At 49.8% G+C, this 24076-nt stretch overlaps 1 protein-coding gene across 2 annotated transcripts; it reads right to left on the bottom strand.

Moving 5' to 3' along the window:
- Nucleotides 1-791: 791 nt before the first annotated feature.
- LOC101156504 (phosphatidylinositol 3-kinase regulatory subunit alpha) lies at nucleotides 792-23536 on the bottom strand. 2 transcript variants are annotated; one of them, XM_023958847.2, is made up of 17 exons: nucleotides 23303-23536; nucleotides 19042-19521; nucleotides 15496-15625; nucleotides 11523-11615; nucleotides 9895-9966; nucleotides 9702-9818; nucleotides 9420-9618; nucleotides 9161-9243; nucleotides 6955-7060; nucleotides 6784-6882; nucleotides 5427-5607; nucleotides 5230-5355; nucleotides 5006-5148; nucleotides 4673-4849; nucleotides 4517-4591; nucleotides 4276-4446; nucleotides 792-2449 (listed from the first exon to the last, which is right to left on the bottom strand). In XM_023958847.2, exons 2-17 carry the CDS (start codon nucleotides 19231-19233, stop codon nucleotides 2260-2262), a joined length of 2154 nt encoding a protein of 717 aa, XP_023814615.1. In that variant the 5' UTR covers nucleotides 19234-19521; nucleotides 23303-23536; the 3' UTR covers nucleotides 792-2259. The 2 variants fall into 2 exon arrangements, with proteins under 2 accessions (XP_023814615.1, XP_078808566.1); XM_078952440.1 differs by lacking the exons at nucleotides 9161-9243; nucleotides 9420-9618; nucleotides 9702-9818; ... (3 more) ...; nucleotides 19042-19521; nucleotides 23303-23536 and adding an exon at nucleotides 7525-7903.
- Nucleotides 23537-24076: the final 540 nt, after the last annotated feature.

Below are 24076 nucleotides of genomic sequence, written 5' to 3' on the forward strand. Positions count from 1 at the left end.
TACGTTTATTTTAGCGGCTGCAACTTCTTATCTTTAAATTGTGGCTTAGTGAAGTCATTCGTTAGAAGAAAGTGTCGGGTTGCTTAAAGATGTTCGTGTATTTCCGTTAGCGGGATAAAGCTACGCCCGGGGCTTTGCTGCCACCGTGTGGCCGGCTGCGGTAACTGCACCGGTGTTCAGGGGGATTGAACCTTGTTGAGCACATTTGCTTTATAACATTTTGTTGTTTTGACATAAACTGCTGCAGAAGAAAGTTAGTTGTAAAGTATTTTAGTTTTATTTAAACAAACAGAAGTGGAAAGAGCTTTTATAAATTATTTTTTTCACATTTCCTCTGCAAAAAAACCTCCAGCCGATGATTTTCCAAACCCGAAGACAAGAACATAAAGCTTGAGATCAGGTGTGCCGGAGGTCTAAGGGCTGTTGGCTTGCCTTTTTTATTCCATTTTGTAATTGCTCAAATGAAATAAAATTCATCCGTCTCCTGATGAATCCCCTTTCGTGGTCACAGGGTTGCTGGAGCTAAGTCCAGGTACCGTTGGGCAAAGGCGGGGAGCAGCCTGCAGAAAACGCCAGCCAGTTGCAGGGCCACAAAAACACAAACACACATTTAGGGACGATTTAGAAACGCAAATTAACCCGTGAGAAGCCGGAGTGAGAAAGAAAACCCACAAAAGCACGAGCAGAACGTGCAAACTCCACACAGCTGGGGTTTGATCCCAGCCTTCTCACGGGCTAACCGCTGCACGGCCCCGATCCACCATCAATCATTCTAAAGAGAATGAGGAGCGTTTGTAGGTTCTGGTGTTTTATTGGTGTCAACATGAAGAGCAAGAAGCAAAGAAAACAGAACTTCTGATACAGAAAATACAGTGTTTAAGGAAATAAAATAACTTTGAATTACATCTAAAAAAAAGGAGGGGGGGGGGGGGCGATGGATCAGAGAAAATGTACAGAAGTCCAAACATTTTCTGAAGGAGCGTCTGCCGATCCTGCAGCCTTCAGATGACAAAAGACGATTAAAAAAAAAACTAATTAGGAGGAAATATATTAGTTTTTACTGTTAGGAGAAAGAAGTGAACAAATGAAAAGAAGAGGCAACAGCTAGAATGGAATCAGAAATATTTATAGCTTCTTTAAACAAAAACGTCAAATGAAAACAAAAAGATTTCAAACTAAAAGCTTAAAAAATGTTTAAAATGAGTATTTATAAATGCTGATCCTGAAATGAGACGTTAGTCCACAAATCATCACTTTTCTAGAGAAGACTTCTGTTTGTGTCTCCATGACGACGAATTTCTTATTTGTGTTAATTAGGTTTGCATTTTCTGAAACTAAAACTGAGATTTGATTAAATGTATAGATGTTTTCCTGAAGTGCATGTAAATAAAACTCAGATGAGTTCGGATACGGAACCGCTTTGGACCGAACCGGTTTGTTTTAAAGCAGCAGAAAAAGACAGACGATGCTTTCATAATAAAAGCCCGACTCACACCAGAACAAACTTTTTTTGTTCCTGAAAGGGCTTTTAATTTGAAAAGATGCAGGAAGAAAAAAGCCTGACTTTATGCGGTAAGTGCGCGCCGCCCCCCCGTGTTTGAAGTGGGACAGTCCGCTGCGCTGTTCTGGGTTTTGTCCTGCAGGATCCAGCTGATGATGTCACCGGCTGCTTTCTGAGGTCACTTCCTGTCATCAGTGGCGTTGGGATGGCGTTGGGAGCGGAGTTTTTCCCGCCGTCGCTGTGGTTCACCTTCGCATTTTTCAGGAAAAAACAACCAAGAGGAACAGAAATGGAGCCGAACCGTTTCCACCTGGAGGTATTTGTGTCCATTTTTGTGCAGATTTGGTTCTTGGAGGAAGGTTGGAGAGTTTCGACGCTTTTTGCGGCGTCATTTTTTGAACTTTCCGATGAGCTGCAGCACAAAAGCACCGGCTGATGCCTGCGGCTGCGTTCGCCGTTCGTACCGCTTCTCTCTGGGAATCATGGGAAAAATAAGCTGCTGCACGTGACGCCACACGGCTCTGAACGGCCCGAACCGGCAGCAGGCGCACAAAAGGAAGGAGGAGTCCGGCGAAGGGGGAGGGCGGGGCGTCAGTCTGACGCTCTCACAGTGTTTGCAGGAAACCGTCATGGTGGTCATTTTGAGGCTGGCGTCAGGGTTTGGGGTCAGACTCCTCGTCCAAGAAGGAGGTGACGACGTCGTTTCCACGCCGAGCTCAGGAGGTCCTTCGTGGGCCGGTGTGCGGCGTGGGGGCGGGTCACCGCCTCTGCTGGCTGTAGACGGGGAAGGCCAGCGTGACGTTGAGCGAGTCGTTGTGCTGGACCAGCGAGGTGTGCTGGTAGTGCAGGACCAGCTCCTTCAGGGAGCCGTACAGGTTGTAGGGCTCGGCGAAGCCGAAGCCGGTGCTCGTCTTGTTGATGACGCAGTGCTTCACCTCCCCCTCCACCCTGAGGAGCAGACACACAGGTTAGCCCCGCCCACAACACAGGACAACAGACCAGCTGGGGTCTGGGGCGGCGGTCCCCAAAGCCCCCGCCAACTTCAGCTTCTGCTTCTGTTGACTGAGAATAAAAGGGGAGGAGCTTCAAAAGACCTTTGAGTTCCAAAGGTCAACGCCACGGTTGATAAATTAGCAGGTTTCTTCACTTTCTGGGGTCGCTTCAGGTTTTTATTACCACCATCTTTTTTATTGGGAGCTGTTGGTTCCTCTTTGTTTTTTAATCCTAAGTCTGACAGTTTTTACAAAATGTTGACATTTATGAGCAGCTCGTAATGGACTTTTGTGTTTCTGCGGTTCTGTTAGCGCTGAAGCGTTTGGCGTCGGTAAAAGCCGTCACGGCATGGAGGTGGCGCTCTCCACCTTCATCCCGTCTTTGCTCCGGCGCATGTCAGACTCCTAACGGCTCCTGGTCTTCCTCATCTTTTAGCGAGGACCTTCTCTTTCCTCAGCAGAAAAGGGGATCTGGGGGCGTGCGAGCGGTTCTGCGGTTCTGCTTCAACCACGAGTCTCAGACGGCAGACCGGACGTCCGGGTTCAAGATTACTTTACAAAAACAAACTCTTCAAGTTTTAAACTTCAGTCTGAAAACGGCGTAAAGCTACGTTCACGCCAGACGCCAGGTCTGCGTCAGTGGCGTCCGATGTTAAGTCAGTGTCGCGGGCGTCACGGCGGTCCGGCAGCATTTCGGATGCCTTGGTTGATGAGGCGATGAGTGGGTGGAGCCTAAAACCAACATCTTCTCCTTCTGGACTTTATGATATTTGACTTACTTTGTTAACGGAGACAAAAACAAAAAGATTCTCTAACGTTATCCTGATTGTCATTTTCTCCCTCCTCGGACTCACGCGGGACAGGAAGTGGTCAAACTGGGTCACAGAGAGACGGACGTATGGCTGAAGCTCGCCGTACCGGGAGAATCTCTGAATGATGTCACCGACGCTGACTTGGAGGCGGGATTACCGAGGCTTTTGTAGAACCAACCTGAACTCTGAGCCTCATCGTGTCTCCCGTGGATTCTAACTGAGATCTACGGTCAACGCTTCCGTGTAGCCGCCGGGCTGCGAGCGTTGGACAGTAGCTCCTCCCACACGCGTCCGGGGCAACAAGAGTCTGACGAAACGGCGGGTGCAAATGGCGTTCCGTGTGAGCGCGGCGTGATGGTGGCGGACCATCAGCGGAGGCTGCAGTGGTAACTCTGCCCCTCCCACAGCTCCCTGTGGGAGGGGCCACAAGGACTGTGGGAGGGGCCACAGAAGATGCTTTAAGGAACCCCAAAGGTTCCAGACCTGTTTTTGGAACCTTTGAACCCCAGAGTTTGGTTTCCAAAGATCAGAACCAGAACCAGATGCTCTTTGGACCAGTCGCCCCCTGCAGGTGAGCGCCCGTGGGGAGTCAGGGTGGGGGCACTGACACCACAGAGGATTTTACTATCACACAATCGATTGTCTGAGTAAAACTTCCTGCTCTCTGATTGGACGACAGTCAGAATTACCAAACAAAGTTTGTGTCAAAGAACTTTTCCAAACGTCCCTTAAAAAAAAAAGAGACAAGGATTGAATTAAGATTGAATGTTTTCCCCTTTTTCTACTTTACCAAAAGTAAAAGACATTCGTTTTAAAACACTTGGCCATATTTGCCCATCCAGGGACTTTTTGAGTCGTGGCTTTGGTTGAGGTTTTTGTTTAAAGGACATTGAGACTTTGCAGCTTTTATGTTCTTCTCGGTAATGTTGTTGTTCCGTTAATCGTTGAATGAACATAAAACCAAACTTACACCACGGAGCAGGCGTAGCAGCCAGGCTTGCTGCTGTCCCGGACCAGGAAGGTGCCGTCTCTCTTGCCGCGCAGCAGAGCTTCCGCCTGACCGCGGTTGATGTTCCCCAGACGCCACAGACGCTCGTCGTGATGAGGAAGGTCCTCCTCGTCCTCCACCATGCTGTACTCGCTGCGGGAGGAAGACGGCGGTGAGCAGAGCGCCGCTGAAGGCGTCGGCGGAGGTGTCGGGGCAGACTTACTCCTCGGTGGTTTCGTTCTTCAGGCCCAGCCACTCGTTCAGCTTCCTCTGCCGGACGCCCTTCTGCGTCAGCCACCTGAAACAGCAGAGCACAGCGGCCGTCACCTTCCACGCCGAGCGCCCCGTCCGCCTGCGAGCAGCGGCGCCCGGAACCTACATGAGGTACTGGTCCCGGGTCTTGCGGAGCTGGATCAGGTCGGGTTTGATACTGTTCATCTTCTTGTCGATCTCTCGGTAGTCGGCGGCCTGTTTCTTCAGATCCGCCTCCAGGTGGCGTTTGCTGTCCACGATGTCGCTGATCCGGGACTTCAGCTTGTCGTAGTTCTCCATGATCCTTCAGGAGTTAAAGGGTTAAAATGATCTTCTCTCTTTAACTCCCCACTCTATAGATGGATTATTTTGTCACCATGGTAACTGGGCTTCCTTCAGCACCGTGCCGTTGGTCCCCCTCGTCCCAATCTCCAACAGGGTTGCCGTGGCAACAGCTTACCTCTGGATCTCCTTCTCGTTGCCCTCCCGTCTAAACTTCTCGATGTACTCTTTGCTGAAGCGCTCCTGCGTCTGACACTGCTCCTCGAAGATCTTGATGGTCTCGTTGAACGCCTCGATGGCCGTCCTCTTCATCTGGATCTCCTGCGAGGTGGAGGAGGGGGAACGGTGACGCGGGGCGTCGGCCTTTTCCTCCGGCAGAGGTTGTGGCTCGCGGAGGCTCACCTGGGAGGTTCTGGTGTACTCCTCGTACAGCCGGTCGTACTCGCGGTTCTTCTCCTGGTACTGCAGGTGGTACTCGTGCAGCTTCTTCCCCACGTCTTCGATGCTGTCCTCCTTCACCACTTGGTCCTGAACAGAGTGGCGTGGCGTGAGACGGCAGCGGAAAACCGCGGCGGCGGCAGCCGGCGGCGCTGACCCACCTGCTGGTGTTTGGAGACCGGGTACAGCAGCTTGACGTCCAGCTTGGGGTTGTACTGAGCCAGAGACTCGTGTCTGTAATGATTGATCAGCTCCACCACCGAGCTGAAGGTCAGCGGGTCGGAGAAGCCGTACTTCCCCTCACGGTGGAAGATCTTTATCAGTTTGTTGTTGCCGCCTTTCCTGTGACGAGAACAGAATGAAGTCTTTAGTTTACAAATGGAAACTTTCATGCAAAAATCAACATTTTTTAGCTCTTAAGTGTTTTATAATGTTTATTCCTCAGTAAAAACAATCCAAACAATTCCTCTAAAAACCATCAGCCCCTCCCAACCCACGAAAAGGAGCGGGTTATCACATTGTGACATCACAAAGTGGAGAACCGCCCCTTCCAGGAGGAGTCTGTGCTGCAGGCTCCGCCCCCAGGCTAACACACACGCCCACTTCATCCATCGAGCTAGCCGTGATTGGCTAACATACACAATATGATCCTCCATCTTGGTAAAAGTTTGGATGTTCTTTGTTTTCGTGGGAGAAACTCAGACACGCTGCTGAGGCCGACTCTAAGATGATGTCATCAAATGGGCGGTACCCACAAGGAGGGAAAGGCGGAGCCTCAGAGATCGAGTCATATTACTTCCGGGTAGAAAAGCGTCAAAAAGGACTCATATTTCATAATAAATATCATTCTTTAGTGACCCAACGGTGATGTATGATCGTATACATGGACAACGTTTTCTCTGAAAGGCTTAAGGAAAATGGATATAGGCTGGGGGGGCAGACTATGGCCCGGGGGCCGTATGCGGCCCGATAAACCGGAATAAAGACATTATTATTCCTTGTTTTTTTTTATTTCCCGTTAGCCCAAAAAATGTGGTTCGTGTGGTTTTGGAGGATTTATGCTGACGGTCGTGTGTGTTTTTCTGGTTTCTGACAGTCATCTGTCCAACAGCACACGAACGCAGCATTTCTCTTTTTCCTAGAGGGACATCCACTCATCGGGGCAATTTGTCCTACAACGAAAACAAAGCCACAAATTTTGAAATAAATCCTCCAAAATGTTCCATTTTAAAAGATATTTCTTCATTTTATGTCAAAAGTTTCGTGTTTTGGCCCAGATTCTGTGTTTTTTTCTTTCTCTTATGAGGTGGATCATGTAAACACTCCATGCATCTGCTCCTGGACCCTCTGTGAGCCCCGGGTCAAAGCGTTTGCCCCACCCGATGTACAGCATCTGGACAGCAGCAGCTCGGTTTGGTCCACAGTTCTGCCTAAACACGTCTGTTCAGAGTTTAGCTCCGAAAACATTCTAGTCAGTCCACTCAGACGAGAAAACGGGCGTCAGGGCAAAGAGCTCACCTCAGGGTCAGCGTGTAATCCCCGTGCATCTTTGTGGAGGCGTCTCGGACCAGAAAGGTACCGTCAGCCGTGTCCCTCAGCTTCTCGTTGACCTCCTCCCTGCAAACATCGGCACAGTCTTTCCACCTGAGCCGTCACACCGCAGGCGCGCCTGTGCTGCCCGTCCGTTACCTGGAGATGTCTCCCCAGTACCACTCGGCGTCCTGCAGAGCCATGCTGTTGTTGAAGCTGCTGGAAGCTGCGGGGGTCGGCGTCTTCGGGGGTTTGGGAGGCAGAGCTGAAAGGCACACAGGTGAGTGTTACAGGTGTGCAGGCGTCATGGTCTCTGAGGAAGCGGGTCCTGAGCGGACGGTTCTCGTCTCAGACACGGCGGGTCAAACTTTCACACATGCCGACATCCTCGACTTCTACTGATGCTGATCCAGGCCAACCCCCCCCCCCCCAGAGGATTCTGGACTTGTAGACATCCGTTTGTGCTGCCTGATCCCCTTCCAGCTGAAGTTCTCTTTCCCAGAAAGCTTTGCAGCTGGACGGATAAACGTGGAGGAGCTGCAGCGACACATTGGTGAGGAAACGTGGAAGCAGACGGGGGCTTCCGCCGTGATGGACGGTGGCAGAAATCTTCACTAAATGTGTCACTTGTAAAAACCAAGGACTGTTTTTTTTTATAAGCCCCCCCCCACGATTGAAATGAGGACAAATCAGGAGCAGCTTCCTGGCGGCGCGGCTGCACGCTCTTACCTGGACTCTGCATGGTGATGTAGCAGAGGATCTTTTCCCGCCCCCTCGGCGGCAAGGCCTCGCCCCTGCCCCCCCGCTCCATGACTGCCTCCAAAGCCACTTGGGTGAAACTCAAAAGCCCCCCTCCCTGGACATCATGAGGTCTCCGTCCCGCTCTGGAAAAACCCGCGTCATGTCAGGAGCAACGTCTCGGCTGCAGCGTCTCCTGATTCGGCGGCGTGCTGCGCTCGTGGGAGGTCTGCGTGGAGCGGGGGTCCGGCTGCGTCTGCTCAGCAACCCAACCAGCAGACGTCCCTCCGTCTCCCTCCCTCAGCCTCGGTTCAAAGCTCAGGAGAGCAGCTTGGAGATGCGTGACATCACCGCCCCCCCCAGCCAATGTGTGGACAGCAGCGATATCACCGAGGCAACGCAGGCCGCGCCTCCGCTGCATGGATGATGTCATGGTTTCAGCTGCTGCTCCGTCTGACTCAGAGCTGAATAAACGAGCAGCTGCTGGGTCTGCACGCCTCCCAGCGGGGTTTCTGGCCCAAAGCGGCACTTTTATTCCTCTCCTGCAGACTAAAGTAATGCGTCTTAATGTTGTTCCAGTCATTTTCTGTCCAAACTAAATCCTTTCCAACCAGAACCAGAACCTTCATTCAGCCGTCCTGGACTGAGGGTCCAGATCATTTCCACGGATCGTCCTTCTTACTGCTCCTATGTCTGCGTATGCTAACAGACCCAGACCCGGACCCATCACCATTTGAACAGAGAAATCCTCAGAAAAAGGCTTTATGTTCAATTCTTTTGCACATGTCCTCCATTATGAGAGCAATGCTACAAGAACATGTTAAACACTCTCACTGGAGAGGGTCTTTAATGACCCGACATGTTTCGTCTTAGCTACAGAGAAGAGCCGGTTCTCTGCCTCGTCATCAAGATCTTAGATGAAGAGCAGAGATCTTCTGCTTTCAGCCCCAAACACCACAGACGCTTCCTCTGCACTTCTCGCATGTTTCTCCACATCAGGGAGATGTTTCAGAGGACGTGAGGCGTTTTCTTCTCAGAGGGTTAAAGACGACATCTACCGCATTCACAGCTGATCTGAAAGCCCGTTTTGAGCTTGGCTCAGGAGGCTTTTATTTTGAAAAGTAAACTCAACCCATCAGGTCCTCATTCTAAGGATCAGGTTTACATTTCATGTTTGTTATTTATTTTAAAACTGTTTCTTTGGATATAAAATAATTCTCCTAATTTTGATTTATGCTGAACCAAAGTTAAGCCTGAATTAAGATCACATTTTTTTATTTGAAAAACATGCATTTCTGCTGCTTTGCAGCGGCACTTCAACGTGTTTTCTGTTTTTTTCTTTGACTGGTCACTTCATTTTATTTTGAAATCCCCTGTCATTCTTCATGACCCTCTGGTCTTTTACTTTAGTTTCCTTAGTGAGGAACAGATTTGGGGTTTGTCACTACTTTCCCTCTCCTCCTTGAGTTCTTAATAATGACTAGAAAACTTTTTTTTTCACCGAGTTGGGCATCATTTTAGGATTTCATCGCCGTCGTTTTGCTGGACGAAGGAAGCTTCTGAAATATTCTGGCGCCACGCCAGCGAGCGGACAACGGCCACAGGACCTGCGGCGTGAGTGGGTTACCTGGAGCAGCTTGGTTCATGTTGAGCTCGCTGGTGATCAGAACCTCCAGCACCTGAACCAGAGGATCCGGACCGGACTCGGACCTGAACGGAAACACAGACGTGGTCAGCTGTTTTTAATCGCGTTACAAAGAAAAAATGAAATGACATGAAATCCATCGCCTGAAAACCATCGTCCTAAGATCTGCAGATGTTAGGACGATGGTTTTCAGGCGATGGTTTTTCATTTCCTGTTGAATTGGTGTGAGCGCGCCACGGACCCTGCGGCGAGTCTGAACAGCAGCGGGCTGAAGAGCTCCCCCAGCATCCGGGGGCTCAGCTGGTTTCTGGTGGCGTGCAGACACAGGCGGGCCAGGTGCCGGACCACGCTGAGCAGGGTCAGACCGTACTGGGCGGGGCAGGCGGCCGAGCTGGCCACGGCCCGCAGCACCTGAGCGCAGTCCTCCGGGTCTCGGACCTCTGCGGTCAGAAGGGGGGGGGGGTTAACAGGTGGGGCAAGAGGTCTTCACAGCCTCTGGGAGGAGGGGGCGGGGTCTGCTTACCCTGGACCGCGTGGACCATTTCACCTTGCAGTTGGGGGGGCAGCACGGGACCGGGCAGATCCAACAAGAACCGGATCACCCCGTCACAAAGGGACGGCACCTCCAGCTGCTCCAGGTCTGAAAACAGACGCACGTCGGTTAAACGCAGACCGGCTGCTGACGGAGACCTGATGGTGCGGTTCCGGACCCTCACCCGTGTCGGCCAGCTGCCGCGTGTCCAGAACTCCTCCGGCGGCGCTGCGATACAGACCAGGACTGTCCAGACCTGCAGCAAGAACCCGGATTACGCACCAGTCACCAAGTGATTTTCAGTCCTGACACAAACTACAGGACACAACTACAGAAGGAGTCGGATCGGAACCACGGGCCGAAGCCGTCACAGAGTCAGAAGCAGAACGGGCTTCACAACCACAGGGGGAGGAGGAGGAGGAAGGAAGATTAAAACTGACGGACAACAGAAAGAAATACTCCAGCTGGATTTCCTTCACTAGAGCCTGGGAGCTTCAAACACTTCAGATTCACACAAACTCTGCCCACTCTGCTTCAGATTCAAATAAACCTCGCCCACGTTGGGAACAGCGGCCGGGTGCCATGCTGGGTGGCTAGTTGTGTGTGTCTGTGGTTGCGCGGTGATCTCTGGGCTGCTTGGGTCGGGTGCCGGGGCTGGCTTTCGCTGATGAGGCTCGGGTTGGATGGTGGTGGGTCATGGGTCCTCTGGGCCCTGGCTTCGGCCTTGGCCTTGGCCTGCGTCTCAGTGTCCGGTGGCCCCCTTGGCTGCCGCCTGGTACGGCGAAACACCCCTGTCCTGTGATCTGGGGGCCCCGACGCCGGGTTCGCCTATGCCTCCCGGTGCCCTCTGCGCCTGGCTGTGTGGGTGGGCGGTCCCCCCTCCCCTCCTGCGTGGGTTCCATCGCAAGGGGTACTCCTGGCCTGGGGGTCTCTCCCCCCCTCCCCCTCCTGGTCTGGCTGGTTGGGCTGGGGAGGATCTGGTTTCCCTTACGAACACACGGTTCACTTTGGCAGCGTGCATGCATCTCCACCCACACGTGCACACGTGCACTCTGCTCCCTGTCTTCAGAATTTCACCTTCAGATGTAATATTTGTCTTTTCTGCAGATCTGGTATAATTGCTACACAGCTTAAAATAACCTGTTCAAATCGCCGCTTGTATCCCCCACTTATTGTCTTCTACTTCTACCCCTCACACTTTTCCCCTCTCCCTCCCCACACACACTAAATGTAACAAATAAATAAAAAACAATAAAACACAAAAAGGGGTTTACACAAATTAACACTCTGGTTATCCAAAGATATATAACCTCTTTTTGTAACAGCAACACCTGTCCAACACAAAAGGCCTTCAGCTCTAATCTGTTTACTCAGTTGTTGGACAGAACAAGTTAAAGAAAAAAAAAAGAACACCAGCCCCCCAGACCTGGATTTGGGGACCCCTGCTATCATTGGTAGACTGCCAGTTACCATAACCCTGTGCTAGCAGACGTGTTTTGTTGCTAACCCTATTTTTTTGATGGATGGGCGTTTTTAAGGAGGACGGTGACACTTATTTCTTATAGTAAAAACATGGGGGCTTCATTTGCCTTCTCTAGCCTGGAACTGAACGTATGACGATGGTTTCCTGAGCACAGGCAGAACCCTGAACCAACACAGACGCTACAGCAGACGGACAGCAGAGGAGCCGCTTGAGACAGGAAACACACTAAAACACCCTGAAGCACGACAAGCATTCAAAATGGCAGGAGGACATGGAAACCCGCCCGAGCGCCCCTCTCCAGCACATTCACACTGGTTTGCGTTCGCTACCTCTCGCCTCGACGGCCTCCATCAGTCTGCTGAGGAGCGGCGGCGCCGTGTCTGGAGGTCCAAACTGTTCCGGCAGATCTGGCAACACAAAACCTGACAGACAAACGGAAACAAACGCAGGTCAGACACAAGAAAGAGTCTCAAAAACAACAGACCTTTCCCAGACTCACATGTTTTTTAGTGTAACCTTTTTGTGTAATTGTGCGCGCTTCTGTATTTTAAATGTGCATTGTGTTCTGCGCCCTGATTGGCTGTTGACTTTGTCAATCAATTTCCTCCGTTCCGTCTGTCCTGTCCAGAACACATTCAGCTCACTAAATCTACACAAATCTCTGTCTCTGATCCTGGACTTTGTTTTCTAAGAAGATCTGAAATTTGAGAGTTTAGACAAGAGAAAAAAATATGAAAATGTTTGCATCTGTCTGAGAAAAGTGTGTAGTGAGGAGTTTTACTGCCGCAAAGTTTCCGAGCTGCAGGAGCTCATTAGAAATTTGTCTTTGAATTGAGGGCAGAAGTTGGTCTAGCCAATTTCCCAGCATGCCTTTGTTTTGACTCTATTCCGCTAGCGCCAAGCGCTTCACACGCCCAAGATAACATTAGCATAGCAAAAAAAACAGCTAGCGATACCAGAGGCATCCAGCCTCACAGTTTAGAGTCAGATTCCAGCTCAGACGAAGAAATGAAAACGTTTGTGGATCTATTTGTCTGCAAGTGGAGGATTTAGAAGTGGAGCTGAGAAAATAAGTCTGAGCTTTTTCAAATGTTCGGTTTTCATCTGCTCCTGATCCAAACCCACAAAGAAATACTCAGGAAGGCAGTTTTAATGTCTTTAAATTATGTCCTCCATCATGACAAGAATGCTACCAGAACATGTTAAAAAAGCAGGGTTTTTTTATTGGAGTGGGTCTTTAAATCCTACATAATCCTACTTTAATAATTTCACCTATTGCAGTTTATTTGTCACCTCCGTGATAAACGCTGTATTTTAAATTCTTCATTGATCAGATTTCAGTCTTGTGAGGGGCTGATGGGTAATTTTAACAACCCTCTGCGCTCCGACAAGACAACAGCAGGAAGTGGCTTTGCGGTTCTGTCAGGTAAAAACAGTACTCGTGCGCACACACGTGCACACACTTCCTGTGTTCTCTAATGAATCTGGCGGCAGCGGAGCAGAACCGAGATCTGTCGGGTCAGCACCCACGGGCCTGACTGCACCGCTGCCGGAGCCGCGCCGACCGTCCCATTCTGGCAGCTGTGCACTTCAGGAATGCGGGTGTAAACCGGGCTGGGGGGCGGCAGGAGCGTCCAAACGGAGACGGACGGGACTGAGAACGCGGCCCGGCTCTGGAGGGACGCCGTGAGTCGGACCCAGCGCTCAGACTGGAAACCATTTCCAGCAGAAATGAAGCGGCTGACGGTGGCAAACGGACATGTGGCCCCCCACTCCAATGAAAAAGTGTTTTTAGCTTTTAGCATGTTCTTGCAGCATGTTTCTCATGACAGATGGCATGCATAAAGACAATTCTGAGTTTTTCTTTATTCAAATTGTAGTAAATCAGGAGCAAATGACAATACGCCATTTGAAAAAGCTTGTAGGTGTGACATAAAACTACAAGCAAGGCCATTGACTGTATAAAAGAACTGGACTGAGTGACCCCTCCCCCTGGCATTTTAAACAGGAAGTACCTGCTGGTTTAAAAAAATAAAACCATAACAATCCCATAGACTTCTACAGAAAAACAAACAGCTGTTAGTCACTCTATTGGTCAGAATAACCATCCTGGATCTGATACCTTTTTAAACATGCATTTCAAAATCGTCATTTTTGTCATGATCACAAGTTATTCAAGTTATGAACTGACCAATCAGACGCCTCCATAAAAGCACGTGGTCCCCCCTGGCCCCCCCTTGAACGTTTGAAATGTTTAACAGATTTTCTAGGGCTGCACGGTGGCGCAGTGGTTAGCGCTCTTGCCTCACAGCAAGAAGGCCTCCGGTTCAAGTCCCGGCTGGGGGACATGTAAAACACAACATCAATGGGGGGCTTTTCTGTGTGGAGCTTGCATGTTCTCCCCGTGTATGCGTGGGTTTTCTCCGGGATCTCCGGCTTCCTCCCACCGTCCAAAAACATGCTTCATAGGTTGATTGGCAACTCTAAAGTGTCCATAGGTGTGAGTGTGAGAGTGAATGGATGTGTGATTGAGGATATTCCACCCTGCGACAGACTGGCGACCAGTCCAGGGCATTCCCTGCCTACGCCCAAGTGGCCGGGATAGGCTCCGGCAACCCCGTGACCCCGAAAAGGAATAAAACGGTTAAGAAGATGAATGAATGAATAACAGATTTTCTAGAGCCTACTTTCAGTGGAAGGGGTTTGGACTTTCAACAAGCTCTACTGGCGACAGTGGTTTCCATGGAAACGTTACTTTGCACCAATCACTGCTTAATAACCCCGTCTAGCTCCAAATGGCAACACGCGCGTAAAATGTCGACCACATTGGGTTCATTTGGTTGGAGCCGGAAATAAACCATTTTCTGTGTGTGATGTTCCGCTCGCTCAGTCCAGTTTTCTTGTACAGTCAATGGGCGGCTCACAAGCTCCCTGCTCGGCTCCATTACGATGCATCCGCTAGCAGACAAATAGATTGTCTTTGCTTTGTTGGCATCCGCGGCTGGATATCTTCAATGTTGCTCGCCATTTTTGTTGTCAGTAATGTTAAACCGGGGCTCTAAGGGGCTGTGAGCTAGTGAGAGAACATGTAAACAGATAGATGATGGGAAATGTGGGCAGGCTTACCCTGTTCCTACCCCATCTGCATGTGGAACTCCATCGGTTTCATCGCTCAGCCCACATGAGCGAATACGTCACTTCCACCAAAGCATAACGGTAGTGACTATTCAAAATTGTTTGGTACGTGGTCGTGACACGTGGTCGTGACACCTGGTCGGGATACGTGGTCGTGACACCTGGCCGTGACACCTGGCCGTGACACCTGGTCGTGACACCTGGCCGTGACACCTGGCCGTGACACCTGGCCGTGACACGTGGTCGTGTACCTCGCATGTGCAAATGCTTTCTTCTTTCGTTTGTCTGCGGTTTACTCCCCTGTTTGAACGGGTTAGCTCCATTGTGAAATTTTTTAGCATCGTTACACATTTTGTCCTGTGCGCGTTTGGTTTAGTGATATTCAGGTATGTTCATGGTATGTTCATGGTTGCGTGTGTCGAGAGGAACCATAGGAATCATCTTCTGTCAACTGTCAGATCGGCAGGAAAGGAAGTGACGTACGGTCGCCATGCGGGGGTCGTGCGGTGAAACCGATAGAGTTCCACATGCAGATCGGGTAGAGACATTCCCCATGGCAACGGTTCCACCAACAACTCAAGAGGTAAGCTTCTCATGGACTCCTGGCGCTCTGCAGACACTATGTCCGAGAGAATGACACCGGTTTTTGGCCTAAAGCGGCACTAAAAGAAGACCACTGGGAGCGCTTTGAAGCAGCACACCTGAAGTCCTCTTCTGTCCTGGATGAGTGGGTTTTATCAGAGTCTTCCTCATTCCAGATGAAGAGTTTGTGATCTGTGCTGTGACTCAGCAGCAGTTGAAACTGACATTAAAATGCTGAAAGCCACCATGACTGCATCTTCTTTGACCACAACCCATAAATACACCTTTACCCTCCAACAAGAATATGACCCAAAAGAGGAAGAAGAAGAGGAAACTTTGGGGTAAACCTAATTACACCTCCACCCAATAGCAGAAGTGAAACTTAACCCTGTTACCGTTCTGGTGTTTTAGGAAGTGGGCTTTTCCAGGCCCGTCTATTAAATTGTGTGAACCTCTTGTTTCAGTTTCTACAGTAAATAATGGAGTAAAATCCAACGCTGCCTGAACCCCTGAAAGCATCACGGAGGAGGAAGGGGTGCCGAACAAAATCAGCAATCATCTGCTGCATGAAGTGGCGCTACTCACTCTCCGACTCGGAGTCCGTCCTCGTTGAGGCAGCAGATGGCGGTCGGGGTGGGCGGGGCTTGGGGGTGGGCGGGGAAATTCTTTTCCTTCCAACAAACTCCACGTATGTCCCTGGGAAGTCGCCTTTTTCCTGTCAGGCACATGGGAAGGAGACACTTCGACATAAAACACAAAACTGACATTTTATTTTGAAAAATCCAACCAGAGCTGGTGTCTGCTGTGCAGTAGGCCGCCATCACAAACAGTGAACTCCTTCTCCAACAATAGCAGCTCTTTGCTTTGGTTAGAATAACAATAACTCTTTTTTAAGTTGAGCTCAGAGGATTTTGCACAGACTGAGTGTTCTTTTATGAACTTATTTTGACATTTGGATTTTTCTGTGGAGCCCAGAAGAACTGTGGAGTCAAAATACTCTGAACCGTGTGACTAGTGGGCCTAACGTCCCTGTCCTTCCTGCTCAGATTCCATGTTTTGGCAACACGGCCCCCAAACGGGCTGCAACTAAAACTGCAGGACTTTTCCAGGAGGTCTGGAGCCCCGACACCGTCTGTATGCCTGGATGACTGAACTGCTGTGGTTTTCCAAAGACACGCCGTTTCTCTTTTTATTCTAACCTGCCTGTTGCAGGAACATCCAGGTCTCCTTTAGTCTCTGGTTCTTTCCAGCGGGTCACCATTTCCAGGAACCACTTTGATGACTGCTCAGCGTAAGGCGGGTTAAAACTGCAACCCTCCTTCAGACCGGAAACCATTTGGAGCAGAAATGAAGCGCCGGCAGCGGCTGATGGTCGCAAACGGACATGTTTGAAGACCCGCTCCAATAAAAATGGCGTATTTAAAATGTTCCTGTTGCACTTTTCTCATGATGGATGACATGTATAAAGACATTTTAACTTAAAATTACATTTCTGACTATTTCTTTATTCAAATTGTAGTAAATCAGGAGCAAATGAAAATACGCCGTTTGAAAAAGCTTGTAGGTGTGACGTAAAACTACAAGCAAGGCCATTGACTGTATAGGAGAACTGGAGTGAGTGACTCCTCCCCCTTTGGCGCTTTAAACAGGAAGTACCTGCTGGTTCCAAGAAGCCAAAATCCCACAGACTTCTCTAGAGAAATAATACGGTTTATACCTGGACTCCACAGAAAAATCTAAATGTCAGAATGAATCTAAAAGTTCATAAATGAACACAAACCATCCAGTTTGTGCACAATCCTCTGAGCTGCAGCCGCATTCACATCTACAGAGCCGATAGTGTCAATAATTTACAGAGCCGTTCAAACATTCATCCTCTCTGCTTTCTGCAGACATCTCCAGCAGAAGGAAGTCATTTTCTCCTCTGAAGAGGAAGTCAAACAGTTCAGCCGCCCATTTTGTGGCTTTGCAATACCGTTTCAATTAACCTCATCTATTTTTACACAACTATGGCCATGGAAATCTGGAGATAATCAAAGCAAACTTTCCTTTAGGATTAAATCAGTGAGGGAAGTGTTTAAAAGCAGAAAAACGAACAAAAATCAGAACGTTTCTACGTGAAATGTTTGGGCTGCTTCCATCTCCACTTTGTGTTTTGACCCGAAACTCCTTCTGCTTCACAAACAAACCCAAAACAGCCGCAGGAGAGCAGCAGCTAGAGAAGAAATCACCACCAGCTGAAGGTAAAGCAGCTACTGGAACCCTAACGGATAAATGAGACCACGGCTAGCTTTAGATTTAGTATTGTTGAAACTGAACGACAGGAATAATTTAAAAAAAAAAACAGCATACAAAGTTCTACTACAGAAACAGTTTCTTCTAAATGTTTCCACACATCTCCAGATAATTTCCAGGCAGCTTGACGTATTTAACAAATCAAATAAAGTCCTTTAGGCATTTGACCGACCGAACGGAGCCTTTTTATGTCAGATCCACGCCTCCCGTGTTGATGTTTATAATTTACGTTACTTATTTAAAAGACTTATCATTCAAAACCAAGCTTTTAAGTGTATTATAATGTTGATTTCTCCCCCCAAAAAAATCCCAAAGTGGTATTTTGATCCGTTCATTTCTGAGTATTCCTCTAAAACCATTTTTCTCTGAGCTCCACCCCCTCCCAATCCATGAAAGTTAGGGGTTCCTCACATTCCTGCTTGCCCCGCTAACAGACACACAACACACTAGAAATGCAGACACGCTGCGGAGGCCGGCTCTAGGGTGACGTCATGAAATGGGCGGCACCCACAAGGAGAAAGGCGGAGCCTCAGAAGTCGAGTCGTCTTATTCCTGGGTAGGAAAAAAGCTCAGGAAAAGAAATATTTCATTTTAAAAAAAAAAGGGTAATCTATGATCAAATGTGAATATAGTTTACTCTGAACGGGTTAAGAAAAGCTGGATATGGACCTTTAAAAAAATATTTTTATTTTGCCATTTGTACGTGTATGCACTTTATATGGTCATCGCAGTATTGATCAATAAAATCACAAGTTTTCCTCCTTTCGTGCGGCCCGACTCAGAACTGCACCAATGTAACCAGAACAGAAAACAAAACTGGAATGACTGTCAGGCTAAAGAAGACCACAGGGGAAACTATTTCCAGGTCAAACCCTTCTGTGGTCCACTGGAGCGACCATCACCCTCGTTCTAGACCTGCTAACAACAAAGCTCTTTGTTTTGCTAAATCCTTCAGCAGGAAACCTTTGGGAACAGGCGTGTGAACGCTCGGATCAGCAGGCCGCTGCGGCTGACAGCAAAGTCAGGATAATTCCTCTTTCTGGACATAAATATAGCCATTTGGTCCGCCCTGCGGCTCAACCGGCCTGCTATCGGACGCAGTGCTCTGTGATGAAGCAGCCAAATGAAAACGGAAATGAGGTGAAAGGTCGTGAAGGAGCTCTGCTTGTTTTCACCGGCCACCAAGATGAAAACACGTCAGGGTTTTTTTTAATGCAGAAACCCGTTGTGTACAAACTCCTGATGCCATATCTGCTCATGTGGGGTTAGCAGTGATGGGTGAAACTCGACCACGTTGCATAAAGGCGGCGGGTCTGGAAATTGAGACTAAAGAGAGAAACACTGTGGTGGTTTGGCTCACCAACCTGAGCCAGAAACAACAAATCACAACACGCTTTCTTCAACATCAACTCATTCTAGCTTTAAGCCACTTCCGTCTTCTTTGTGGGTCTGGCTTCGTCTTTTTTTTGGTGCTGTGAAGCATTTTTGCACTTATGTGATTCAGTCTCTTTACTTCTCTCTCTGCCACGCGTCAAACAAGACGTTCAAGGGGCCCGGCGGTTTAAGGTTTGGTCCCAACCAGAGTTCAGGCCAGTCATCCCACCTGACAGGATCTGAACCGGTGACCTCTGGCGTGCTGCTGTGAAGAGACACGCCCACCAAAGCATGACAGCGTCGGTCATGGCGTCACATTCTGCATGCGTCAAAACAAGGAGCATTGTCACGTTTTAGTAGAAAGGTGGAATAAACCCAGAGTTTAAGCAGAACTCTTACGAGCTGAACGGCGCCAGCGTGGGGGGAGTCACGTCAGAGCAAAGCCGGCGGCGTGGGCGTTACCTGTGTGGTCTCGTTGAAGCCCGGGAGCCAGCCGATCTCCGACGGCCTCTCCTCGGCGCCGTTGCTGCACCCCAGCGCCAGCAGCGCTCCCTTACTGACCAGCAGCATGTCGCCAACGTGCAGGTCAATGTCCTCCTCCCGCTCCTTCTTGTAGTCGTACAGTGCGCGGTACTGAAAGCCCTCTGAACTCATTCTGAAGTCTCTTGACGTATGGCTTCTCGATCGCTAACAAAACCGGCTCAACCGTGAATATAAAAATAGGGTTTTCTGTGGTCCTGAGAGGATTTAACGGGGAGAATCCCGGCTGTGCAGATGTGGCGTTTCCAGCTGTTTGTGCGTCTCCCCCGTCTCCATGTCTGCTAATGCTCTGTCATCCCTCCAGGCCGAGCCACAGCCGCTCACGCAACGCAGCATCCTCTCCGGTAGTGAACAGGAGGCTGGGGGGGGGTAGAGGCCACATCTGTGGAGGCGCAGGTCAACCTGGGAGACAAGGGGGGAGGCAGTCAAAGGTCAATGGCGAGAGAAAAGATAAAAAAAGAGTCTGCAGCCTGAAAGGAGGCAGGGCCGAAAATGTGTCTGCAGCTTCTCTGATGACTGCGTCATGATTTATTGATCAGGGTAGGAAGAACGCAGCAGAACCGAGCTGCTGCGCTGTGGGTCACATTACTGTCAAGTATTCCACGGTTTGGCCTCCCAATACGGAAGAACTCATTTCCTGCCTGAATATTTGGCGGTTATGCAACCGTTTCCCCAGGAAGTAGGTCAGCTTCTGCAGAGAACCAACCAGACGAAACTCGGCTTTAAACAGACGCAGAGGGAAGGACTGATGTAGCATGACTGGAAATCATTTCTGCTTACAGAGCGTTGTGTCCGTGCACGCTCCTGTCGTTTGACACCTGTTCGTGCACGCTCCTGTCCTTTGACACCTGTTCGTGCACGCTCCTGTCGTTTGACACCTGTTCGTGCACGCTCCTGTCGTTTGACACCTGTTCGTGCACGCTCCTGTCGTTTGACACCTGTTCGTGCACGCTCCTGTCCTTTGACACCTGTTCGTGCACGCTCCTGTCCTTTGACACCTGTTCGTGCACGCTCCTGTCGTTTGACACCTGTTCGTGCACGCTCCTGTCGTTTGACACCTGTTCGTGCACGCTCCTGTCGTTTGACACCTGTTCGTGCACGCTCCTGTCCTTTGACACCTGTTCGTGCACGCTCCTGTCCTTTGACACCTGTTCCTGCACGCTCCTGTCCTTTGACACCTGTTCGTGCACGCTCCTGTCGTTTGACACCTGTTCGTGCACGCTCCTGTCCTTTGACACCTGTTCGTGCACGCTCCTGTCGTTTGACACCTGTTCCTGCACGCTCCTGTCCTTTGACACCTGTTCGTGCACGCTCCTGTCGTTTGACACCTGTTCGTGCACGCTCCTGTCCTTTGACACCTGTTCGTGCACGCTCCTGTCCTTTGACACCTGTTCCTGCACGCTCCTGTCCTTTGACACCTGTTCGTGCACGCTCCTGTCCTTTGACACCTGTTCGTGCACGCTCCTGTCCTTTGACACCTGTTCCTGCACGCTCCTGTCCTTTGACACCTGTTCGTGCACGCTCCTGTCCTTTGACACCTGTTCGTGCACGCTCCTGTCGTTTGACACCTGTTCCTGCACGCTCCTGTCCTTTGACACCTGTTCGTGCACGCTCCTGTCGTTTGACACCTGTTCGTGCACGCTCCTGTCCTTTGACACCTGTTCGTGCACGCTCCTGTCCTTTGACACCTGTTCCTGCACGCTCCTGTCCTTTGACACCTGTTCGTGCACGCTCCTGTCCTTTGACACCTGTTCGTGCACGCTCCTGTCCTTTGACACCTGTTCCTGCACGCTCCTGTCCTTTGACACCTGTTCGTGCACGCTCCTGTCCTTTGACACCTGTTCGTGCACGCTCCTGTCCTTTGACACCTGTTCCTGCACGCTCCTGTCCTTTGACACCTGTTCGTGCACGCTCCTGTCGTTTGACACCTGTTCGTGCACGCTCCTGTCCTTTGACACCTGTTCCTGCACGCTCCTGTCCTTTGACACCTGTTCGTGCACGCTCCTGTCGTTTGACACCTGTTCGTGCACGCTCCTGTCCTTTGACACCTGTTCGTGCACGCTCCTGTCCTTTGACACCTGTTCGTGCACGCTCCTGTCGTTTGACACCTGTTCCTGCACGCTCCTGTCCTTTGACACCTGTTCGTGCACGCTCCTGTCGTTTGACACCTGTTCGTGCACGCTCCTGTCCTTTGACACCTGTTCGTGCACGCTCCTGTCCTTTGACACCTGTTCCTGCACGCTCCTGTCCTTTGACACCTGTTCGTGCACGCTCCTGTCCTTTGACACCTGTTCGTGCACGCTCCTGTCCTTTGACACCTGTTCCTGCACGCTCCTGTCCTTTGACACCTGTTCGTGCACGCTCCTGTCCTTTGACACCTGTTCGTGCACGCTCCTGTCGTTTGACACCTGTTCCTGCACGCTCCTGTCCTTTGACACCTGTTCGTGCACGCTCCTGTCGTTTGACACCTGTTCGTGCACGCTCCTGTCCTTTGACACCTGTTCGTGCACGCTCCTGTCCTTTGACACCTGTTCCTGCACGCTCCTGTCCTTTGACACCTGTTCGTGCACGCTCCTGTCCTTTGACACCTGTTCGTGCACGCTCCTGTCCTTTGACACCTGTTCCTGCACGCTCCTGTCCTTTGACACCTGTTCGTGCACGCTCCTGTCCTTTGACACCTGTTCGTGCACGCTCCTGTCCTTTGACACCTGTTCCTGCACGCTCCTGTCCTTTGACACCTGTTCGTGCACGCTCCTGTCGTTTGACACCTGTTCGTGCACGCTCCTGTCCTTTGACACCTGTTCGTGCACGCTCCTGTCCTTTGACACCTGTTCGTGCACGCTCCTGTCGTTTGACACCTGTTCGTGCACGCTCCTGTCGTTTGACACCTCTTCGTGCACGCTCCTGTCGTTTGACACCTCTTCGTGCACGCTCCCATTCGGATTCCCAACTAAACTATACAAACGTCTGCAGTGCAACTGCGGCACCCTAAAGTCCCACTCCAATCCTCTTGATCTTAAACCGTTCCTGGTGGTCGTTTTTTAAAGCGTAGTTTCTGCAGGGCGGAATGAGTTCATTAGAAATCTCCGCCCCCCATTTCTCGTTGCCCATAACTCGGAGCTCTCTGTTTGCACGCTCCCCCAGCAAGCTTACAGCTATAGATATTTACCTCTGGAGTTGTGGGCGGGACTGTTGGTGTGGAAGTAAGCCTCCTCTCATTTCCCATCATCCCTTTGTTTACACGCTCTCCCGCTAGCTTACAGCCCCCCCACAACCCCAACCTACCATTAGCAATGCAACAAAAAACGGAGAGCAATATGGGAGCGATCCAGCCGGCCAGTTCTGATCCAGAATCCAGCTCAGACGTGGAAAACAGAGACGTTCCTGGATCTGTGTGTCTGCAGGTGGATGCTCAGAAAGGGGCGGAGCCGGGAGATTGTGGCCAGCCAATTGTAGCAAATGCGTAAAATTCTAGATTTGACTCAAAACATCCAATATGGAGCTAAAAAACAGATATTTTTCCTGACAGATTACTTCAGGAGCCACATAAAAACAACATAATTATGATAGTTTTAATCACTACAGTATCACAGATCCTGAATCACCTGATGGGATTTCCCAGCATTCAATTAAAACCAACGCGACTATTAATTCAGATCTGGACCATAATATACTAATAATTAAGGATGTAACATGTTTATTATGTATTCAGAATTGTAATGTACATTAAATGTGCATAAATGTTGCAATTTCTTTGTTCTGTATGTTGCAATTGTTCAATTAAAAAAGAAAATCTGGACCATGATAATAGATGATGGCCAAGTTTTAAAAAAATAAAATAAAATAAAAACACTGTGACTAATCAGAAACGAGCATCTTCCTCTAAACAAGTGAAATTGTTAACGTAAATGTTTATTTATACGCACTATTTGGAGGAAAAACGTCCAAATCCACAGAGTGGGTACAATAAAAAGCAGGCGAGAGCAGAAGGAAAACAATTATAGATCTACTTCACACCTACAATTATTCTCTGGGATTTTTTAGCAGCTCTAAGATGTAAAATACTTCACTCCCTACAAGCAGACGGTGATTGACCGTCGCGAGCCGCGGATGTCTCCAGGAAGAAACGGGCGACGACAATGGGCGCCCGCGCTAGCTTAGCCCCGTTAGCTCGACGCCTCACCTTTGGTCTGGCAACTTTTTCACCCACGGAAACCTCCAACGGACACGCCGGCGCGGGGCATGGTCCGACAGCGTGAACGACACGACGTACGGAGCGCCACCGGGAGACCAACCACCCGTTATTTCACCGCTTATGGGGTCGAAGCGGAGCGAGCAAGGCTCGGCCGTCCGTCTGGGCTTTCTGCAACAAGCACAGCAACACCAACCACTTCCGGCTGGGACTATCACATTAAAAGAGATCTTTGGCTAGAATCAGTGAAAATACCCAAATAAAATGGTTTCGTATTTAGAATTACATTAACAAAAATATGTTCTTTTTAAGCTAAAACTCACTTTGGCTTTTTTGGGGGGGAAACGTGAAAACTGCTGAGTGTTTGTGTAGATTTTCACAATAAAACCCATTGCCTCCGTACTGTTGATATAGTTATCATTTGGTGTTTATGCGTAATAAGTGAGTAATGTATAGGAGTTAACTGCGTTGGTCTTTCTTTTGCAGCGTCACTAAAGGTGATAAAGAGGGATTAATGGGAGATTATAACGATTATACATGCGCAAGGAGGCAGGGCACTGACGTCATATCCGGTAACCTAGTTGTTAATTGAGCGTGCAGAGCTGTCAGACTGAAGTGTGGGGGGTTTACTGTATTCATGCTGTGCTCGTTCATTCCGGCTTTGTTCAGACGTCGGGGGCTTTGAAGGAGGTGGGAGGGGCCCAGACTGACTCCTCCCACATGACTGCTGCTGCTTTCCCGTCACATGCAGCGGCCTCATTACGG

This window comes from Oryzias latipes, chromosome 9 (genome assembly GCF_053564925.1).
Source record: "Oryzias latipes strain Hd-rR chromosome 9, Olatipes_Hd-rR_3.1".
Lineage (NCBI taxonomy): Eukaryota > Metazoa > Chordata > Actinopteri > Beloniformes > Adrianichthyidae > Oryzias > Oryzias latipes.

Excerpts from the sequence above, each read along its gene's own strand:
- LOC101156504 (XM_023958847.2), bottom strand. The coding sequence starts at position 19,233 with ATGAGTTCAGAGGGCTTTCAGTACCGCGCACTGTACGACTACAAGAAG. Across the intron at positions 6,883-6,954 it reads TACTGGGGAGACATCTCCAG|GGAGGAGGTCAACGAGAAGC; the intron begins GTAACGGACGGG and ends CGATGTTTGCAG. Across the intron at positions 4,447-4,516 it reads AAGAACGAAACCACCGAGGA|CGAGTACAGCATGGTGGAGG; the intron begins GTAAGTCTGCCC and ends TTCCTCCCGCAG.